This window comes from Myotis davidii, unplaced genomic scaffold (assembly GCF_000327345.1).
Source record: "Myotis davidii unplaced genomic scaffold, ASM32734v1 scaffold27, whole genome shotgun sequence".
NCBI lineage: Eukaryota > Metazoa > Chordata > Mammalia > Chiroptera > Vespertilionidae > Myotis > Myotis davidii.
In genome coordinates, this window is record NW_006297821.1 from 106058 (window position 1) to 114280 (window position 8223).

The following is an 8223-nucleotide window of genomic DNA, read 5'->3' on the forward strand; positions in this document are numbered from 1 at the left end:
GGAGTCCAAGAGACCAGGGCGGCGGGGGGCGGGGGGGCGGGGGGGATTGCAGTCATGGGGTGGAGAGATGGCCAGGCCTTGACCCAGAGTCACAGAAGTGGAGATGAGACAGGAGAACAGAGTCAGAATGCATGCTACCCCTTGGCTGAGTTAGAGAGAAACTCAGTCCCTATATCACCTTCCTGGCACCAATAAACAACCAGATCCAGACAACACAATTATTATTTTAAAATATCAGTTCTTTTTTTTTTAGTTGCTATGATTCACCATTGTGTGGATTATGAGAACTCAGACACGTCTCTGGGGATCACTGGACTAGGAGACCACGAAGATGGAGACCATTGGCATCATGCACAACCTCTTTGCAGAATTGGGAGAAAAGGGTTTTTGTTTGGAATGCAATGTGCACGGCTGTGTTTGTTACCCTCCAAACAATGTCCCTCCGACTAGCTGCAAATGCTGAATATGTTAGAAAGAGCGGAAGGGGGAGGAAGAGTGACTCTCATAAGCTCCTGATTGTTCTACACACCCGTGGGCAGACGAAATATGGCTGGAATTAGGGGGCAAGGGAGAGAGGGGTGTGAACCAAAAATATTACTTTGAGAGTCTACATTCAACAAGTTGCAACTGTGAAAATGCTGTTTTGCTCCTAGGGCATAGCTGAAGGCCAAGACAAGGGACAGGAAGTCACACCCGTGAGTTGCTCTCTCCCCCGGGACCCTGAAGAATTGGAGATTGCCACGGAGGACCCCCAGACAACAGCTATCACGGAGGATAATAATCCCATCATGAGCTTCTTTAAAACGCTGGTAAGTCATTTCCTTCCTTTCCCCCTCAATTCTATTGCTCAAAAGTTGTGTTATTCTAAGAATAATGCACATTTGAGTGTCATTGTTCTGACTGATGCAGCTGGGACACTGGAGAACAACGACAAGATGTGTTTTGCAAGGAAATTGTTATAACAGGCCTTCAATGAGGGAGACTTCGGAAATGGGAGCCATGGGTGCCTAAATTCCATAGCGTTGAGCTGGATTGTAATGGAACTCTATTGCAACTGGATGGTCATTGATCATGAAAATAACTGGAGAATACTTCCTCAAGTTCTTAACCCGTCAAAGCATTTTGACACTCACATGGCAAATATGATAGAAACCACTTTCTATCTTGTTCCAGCTCAGTCAACCATTTGAATTGGATGGAGGCAGGAACCCATGTCTCCCATGGCTTGCTCATCTCTGACCCTGAGGGGAAGAACCCACGACCTGGCACATGCCAGATACTCAGAAAGGGGCTGGTAAATGAAGTCATTAAGCAGACAGCTCCAAGTGTGTCTGGGCTACTTCCAAAGACCAAGACTGACTTCAGAGGAAAAACCCAAAAAACACCAAAGGGTTGTGCATTTGTTGGATTAGTGGCAGAGTCGATGGAAAGTCTGTGGCATTCCACCAGTCAATTTTTTAATGTGGTCAAACTCTTGGTGAATGTATGAGACCTGATGCATTTCATTATAAAACACCCTCTTTTGTTAACTTTTGTATAGTAGATATACCAGAAGTCTGTGGGCTTCTACTCTATTAAAAGGATTTTGGGTTACATTCTTTACCTGTAGAGTGAATTAGAATGACCTAAAAACTATGTGTCTATGAAATAAAATCACCCTAAAGAGCTATAAGTTTTAACATTTGATTTCTCAAACTTTTAAGGTGTCACCTAACAAAGCTGAAACAAAAAAAGATCTGGAAGACACGGTAGGTAGTTTGAAGTGTGTTTGTGTTTGGGTTCGTGTATAGAATTGGATTTGAATTGGTATCTGCTTCTTTGTTTCTTGAATTTTTGTGTGTGGATATGCTTATGCACATATGCACATTTTTAGCAATTTAATAGCACTGTTAGATTGTCTTTGAATGTCTCATTTATGTTAATGGCATTTTAATAAAAATTTTAGTGGGAAGCTTGAAATATATGCCAATTCTGACTAAATAATGTCACAACAATCCATTTCTTATATAGAAGAAGAGCAGAGTACTAATAATTATCTATCCTCTTGGTCTCTTTAGCTGTGTGTAGAGAGACCCAGGGAATATAGTCAAAATTAGCTCATGGAAATGAGGAAGAGGTGAGACTCAATTTATAGTGGAAGTAAAGGCTGCTATATTTTTGGTCTTTAAAAAATATGTTCCTTGTTTTTCTGTCGTTTGGGAAAAAAAATAAATCTCACTGCAAAGGCACTTATTTGATGAAATGAAGTAGTCACCAGTGGACACGCCCAAGGAGTTAGGATGCCCTAGAGACCCGGGATTTTTTCACTATCATCCTGAAATTCAGCCAATTCCCCTCAAACTAAACTTGTTTGGAATGACTACTTTCTAGAGATGTTTTCCCTTCACACTTGACAAAACTGATTATCTCTAGTGGATCACATGGCTTAAAGTCCACGGGGCTCCTAAGGAAAGTTTAGCTTGGTGACAGCTAAGTGTCTTTCGTCCTCCTTTTAATAACTGAGAGTGTTTTGAAAGACACCAGGACCAAATAAATGGCTTGGCCAGCCCGATACATCTGCTGCCCGTATTTGAAGGGGCTAAGTTATGAAAAGGATCCTAGAATTTGTCACAGACCTGTGTTTGACCTCTGGTCCTACAACCCAATTGCTATGTCATCCTAACCTGTCTGAACCCAAATCTCCACATTTATAAAATGGGGACAGTAAAAATTTTATCTCTCCGGCCCAGGAATGAGTGAAAGATGGACAATGCCTGGTAAACCATGGAGCTCTGTTCAAATGTCGGTGACCCCTATTTCCATAACCACTGTAAGGCAGACAGCACCGTGATTACATTTGTCTGGTATTGACTCGTTTCTCTAGAACTTTATGCTTTTGTTGAAAGAAATAGAGCACAGCCAGTGTTGCTCAGTGGTTGAGTGTAGACCTGTGGACCAGGAGGTCATGGTTCAATTCCCGGTCAGGGCACATGCCCAGGTTGCAGGCTCAATCCCCAGTGTGGGGCGTGCAGGAGGCAGCCGATCAATGATTTTTCCCTTATCATTGATGTTTCTATCTCTCTTCCCTCTCCCTTTCCTCTCTGAAATCAATAAAAACATACTTTTAAAAAAAGTAAAAGAAAAAATAGGTATCTGAGTCATGTACATGTGTTTTCCTGTGGAATTATTCATTTGCTATAAGGCAGCCAGTGTCAAGTTCAATGAATATTTCGGGTCCAACGTTTCTCTTTTGGGTCTGTGTTTTGTATTGTTTGAGGACGCATAGCACAATAGGCTGTAAATAGTGGGTATGTGGGTGTGTTTTGTGGCTTAAGTGACCTGATGCTCTCACTCCCTTCAGCTGCTCAGACACCAGACTAGTCCTCCACCCAGAATGTGGTCCCAACGGAACGGGCCTGGCTGATAGAATCTCTGTCCAGCCCTGACAGCTGTGAGGAGCCCAGTTTCAAAGGAGAGTTTTGTGGGTGTAGGTTGTCCTTGACACCCACAGACCTCTTTCTACAGCCCTGGTTCTCATACCTGGTCTTTTTGACATGTTTTCTACTGCAGTTCTTGGAATCATACTTTTGAAATGTCTGTGCCATTTGTCCATCCTTCCATTTGGGGAACTTTTAGCACACTGCACACCCCACACAAAATCGCCCCCCATTTGTAACTTGAGTCAACAATTCTGAGTGGTTGTGGCTGGGCTACTTCAGTTCCAACCTCTCCCCACTTTGGCTCAGTGAACTGGCTCAGACTAGCAACTTCTTTGGTCTGGGAGATCTGCCCATCTAGAAGTCAGCTAACATTTTTGTGGGTGATACTGCTTCCCTGAAGTCGCTAGCACTGAATTAAAGGAGGTTCGTTTGGAAATGAAAGTCACTTGATTCTAGGACGCAAAAATCTATCATTTGTTGTCTTCAAATATTTGTTTTCTTTCCCATGTGGCAGTACACTTAAATCAGCGGTTTTCAACCTGTGGGTCGCGACCCCTTTGGCAGTCGAACGACCCTTTCACAGGGGTCGCCTAAGATCATCCTGCATATCAGATATTTACATTATGATTCATAACAGTAGCAACATTACAGTTATGAAGTAGCAATGAAAATAATTTTATGGTTGGGTCATAACCTGAGGAACTGTATTTAAAGGGCCAGAAGGTTGAGAACCACTGACTTAGATATTTAAAACTGTCAAGTAGAGACTGTGTTACCTTTTTAACTTGGTAGATTTTTCATCTGGGTATTTTATGTCCTGTAGACAGAGTTGAAATGTTCTGTCATTGCCTTTAGCAAATAAAGTTGTGTTCATCTGGGTCATTGAACCAAGTTGACCTGGTGAAAACCCACGTGTGCCTGCCATGGACTGTGCTCTTTAGCAAATCACCTTTGAGAGTCTCAAAGAGAGAAACAGCCACATGGCGTCTTGTGGTTGGGGGATGCAGGTGATATGCCGCGAATTGTCGAAGTGTTTGAATGTACTTAAAAACAATGGAGGGAATGGATTTTGTTTAAAAACAAAGTGCTAAGCTGTGACTGCTGTTGCCCAAAAGGCGTGCAAAGCAGAAAGTGTCTGTGATGGGCAAGCTGGGCAGAAGACACTCGAGATCCAGGCGAAAGGCGCCAAGAAAAAGCACCTGGACAGCCCCAGGCTAGGACTCGCCTTTAGACGGTTCTTTAGGCATAAGGTCTGTATTTGCTGAACTAGGAGGGGAACAAAGAACCCTGGTCTTCACCACGCAATGCACATGCCATCCTGTATCCACCCAGCTCCGCTTCGGGGAAGAGAGAGCCTTGGGTGGCTGGAACTATTAAAGGGGGATTCAAGATTCTGTGAATCAAATTTCAGTAATTTTTTAAAAAGTCTCCATATTTACAAACATCTCACACTGGTTTCTTCCTAGCGTGGACCAGGGTTCTGAAACTATTCTTCTAACCCAGTGTTTCCCAAATGTTGAAAGTATGCATGCCACCGTCATCACTTTTGTCATATACACTATTATTTACTTGATATTTTTATATTGAAGTCAACCCATTTCCTATGGAAAGGTATCTTTAATAGAAACTTTATGTTACATTTTACGTAGGAAATCAGAATCCTCAGACGAGGAAGGTAACCATTAATATGGCTAATAAAAAAAATAGCTTACATTTTTAAGCTCTTTGTGTTAAGTCCAAATCTAATGCCCTTTGAAGGCAGATAGCCACCAGCAGACCAAGAATTTCCCCCAAATCTTTTGGGAATAATTCAGTGAGAGTTGAAAAAGGAAAAGTATTTTCAGTATTTGGGTGTCATTTCATGTCATATCTCTGTGCAACGTAAAATCCTCTCTGATACCGTCAGTGGTATGCTTTCTACACTTTGGGAAATACTCTTCTAACTTAAAGATAACAATTTTATCTTTCTGTGGCCTGCTCCATCCATTGCCTGTATTAACTGAGCTTATACTGAACCCACATGAAAACCCAGGCAGAACAAAACAACGAATGGGCAGAACAAGTTCTATCTCCATGTCCTTAGGAGTCCTTGGGAGACTTCACTCTTCTCATGGCTAAGAAGATGCCAGTGTTGGTCTGAAACCATCAGTTAAAAGCACCCTTGAATTGGGCCAGCGGGCTTGGGAATGTGTCTAAAATATCAACCATTCTGCACTAAGTTGAATGATCTTATTAAAAAATGTCCCAGCTGGATGTGATAGTCCCAGGATTGTGTATGCAAATAAAAGCTCCATAGAAATTCTCATGGGTGAATCTATATTTGCATAAACGTGTTAGGAAGCCACCCTTCAATTTCCATACAGGCTTTTTTTGTTCTGTAAAGAGAGAAAGGGGTGATAGAAATTGCGATGGAAGGGGCAACGTTAAAAAGCAGTGGTACTGTGTGCGGGAGTCCGTTTGGTAACAGCTAGTGAAACGCCATAGGCCTCATGCAGGGGGTCCAGCTGAGCTCCTCTGGAGCCCTGATGAGTAAGTAGGGGCCTTGGAGTGTGAGAAGAGTACTCAGCCCAGCCCTGCATTTCACGATGACATTCATCTCACACCCAGAATCCCTCCCCTTTCCCTGGACCCCCAAGTTCAATCTTCCTAGGACCTCCCCAAATCACTGGCCTCCCCTCCTGCCCCTGACGTGCATATTGGGTAGGATGGCAGTCCCTTTCTGGGATGCTGTAATTCACATGCAAGGACTTTGGGGTTTTGCCTCAAGTCACACGCAGTCTCTTTCCATGTAAAAGTGGAGTAAGGGGATTCCCAACTGTTCTTAATTCTCGTATGCAGCAGTTTGGTAGCTCTCCCTGGCTCTTATCTCCATGCCTAGGACAGTTTGTTTATTTTCTTTACTTGGTTACCCTGTTGTGCAAAAAGATCAGAAAATAGGGCTATTGAAACTGACCCGGCAGATTCTATCAATAACCCTTGTGGCATGATTACAGGAGGTGTGATTAAAATCAATCTTCTTGATTTTATTATAACCTAGAATAGAAAAGAAGAAATCCAAGCCCTAGCTGGTTTGGCTCAGTGGATAGAGCATCGTCCCAAGAATGGAAAGATCTCGGGTTTGGGTGTGATTCTGGTCAAGGGCACGTACCTCTGTTGCACACTCCATCCCTGGCCTGGTCGGGGCACGTGCAGGAGGCAACCAATTGACATGTCTCTCTCACATCAATGTTTCTCTCTGTGTGTCTCTCCTCCTCACTTCCACTCTCTCTAAAAACCAATGGGAAAATATCCTGGGGTGAGGATTAACAAAACAAAAGAAAAGAAATTCAAGGATGAAATACTATCTTCTAGTTTTGCTCTAAATGGTTACCAATTCTGGTTAATGCCTAGGTTTGTTTCTCTAAGTCTCAATTTTCTTCCTATAAAAAGAATTCTTTAGCCTAAAAAAGTGGAGAAGCCTGGAATTAATAAATGGAATAACATTCTTGCCATAAAGAATACAAGTGTCAGCTCTCCTTGGGCTGAATCTGAATCTGCAATGCCTCAGATTGGACCTTCTCATGCGTCCCCAAACACTGGGTGTGACCACAGGCTCAGTGGCGGGCGTTGTTTTGGTGCTTTGGCCACGCCCAGAAGTGCCCCGTCCCCACTCAGGTTTTCCCGAGGGGCAGTCATCATCCTGCTAGCGCCCTTACAGTTGCTTATCGACCCCACCCACACTGTTTGGATGGTAAATCAGTGCTTGCTACTTACCCTGAGGTGCTGGGGTGTCTGTCCAGCTCGTGGCTGCCCCATCGTTGTCCTCAGCCCACTCAGCCAAAGCCGCATGAGGGTTCCACACACACAACCAAAGCCCCCAGATTCTGAAGTTCTAGAATTTCTTCCTCTTCAAAGAAGCACAGAAAACACAGCGTGTGGCTTTAAATAGTCAAATTGATGTCCTTTGCAAACACCCTATGGAGAGGCGATGTGCTGTGTGGAAAGAAAGCCAAAGTTCAGAGCTGAGGCCAGGCTGTGGCCCCTAATTAATGTCGAGCAGATCATGGGCCTCAGTTTCCCCGTCCGTGAAAATTCGGGCATTAGCCCAGAGGGTCTCTAAGACTCTGTCCAACATCAAAAGTACCATGAAGCTTCCTGAATTTCCACACCCCAGTTTTACTGCCGGATTTTTTTTCTTTTACTCAGAGATCTGACATCCCTAGAATTGAAAGGGCTTGTGTCACTAACTCCTGGAGCACAAATCATAAAATGAAGATGCTTAAAAGTGGTCAGGTCAGATGGACCGAGTGTTAAAATTGGTTATGCTGGCCAGGCCCATGTGGCTCAATGGCTGAGTGTCTACCTATGAACCGGGAGGTCGTGGTTCAATTCCCGGTCAGAACACATGCCTGGGTGCAGTCCTCAGTGGAGGGCATGGAGGAGGCAGCCGATCAATGATGCTCTCTCATCATTGATGTTTCTATCTCTCTCTCCCTCTCCCTTCCTCTCTGAAATCAGCAAAAATATTTTTTAAGAGAAAATAATTGCTAATGCCGGTGTTCACTCATGTTGAGATCAGTTGAGACTCTCTTCCTCCTAACTCCCTTTACCCCATGACTCAAGAGGAGGCAGAGCATGGGAGGTCATGGCCCTGGCCCTGAGGAAGTCAGACATCCTGGAATTGGACCTCAGCGTGGCCCAGAAGGGGGACAGGAAGAGAGAATGGGGAAGGAGGACAGGAAGAGAAAGAGAGAGGAGGGGGAGAGAGGAAAAGAGAGAAGGAAGGAAGGAAAGAAGGAAGGAAGGAAGGAAAGAAGAAAGAAGG

General features: G+C 44.0%; 1 protein-coding gene across 5 annotated transcripts in view; it reads left to right on the top strand.

Annotated features, from left to right (window-relative positions):
- Positions 1-8223, top strand: part of BCAS1 (breast carcinoma amplified sequence 1) — a 74360-nt gene that overhangs the window by 35000 nt on the left and 31137 nt on the right. For 4 of the 5 annotated variants that reach the window (XM_015570400.1, XM_015570403.1, XM_015570399.1 and 1 more), the window contains exons 5-7: positions 654-809; positions 1704-1748; positions 4535-4669. In XM_015570400.1, the coding sequence (XP_015425886.1) occupies positions 654-809; positions 1704-1748; positions 4535-4669 (336 nt within the window). The remainder of the gene's footprint in view (positions 1-653; positions 810-1703; positions 1749-4534; positions 4670-8223) is intronic. The other variant, XM_015570401.1, reaches the window with a different exon arrangement.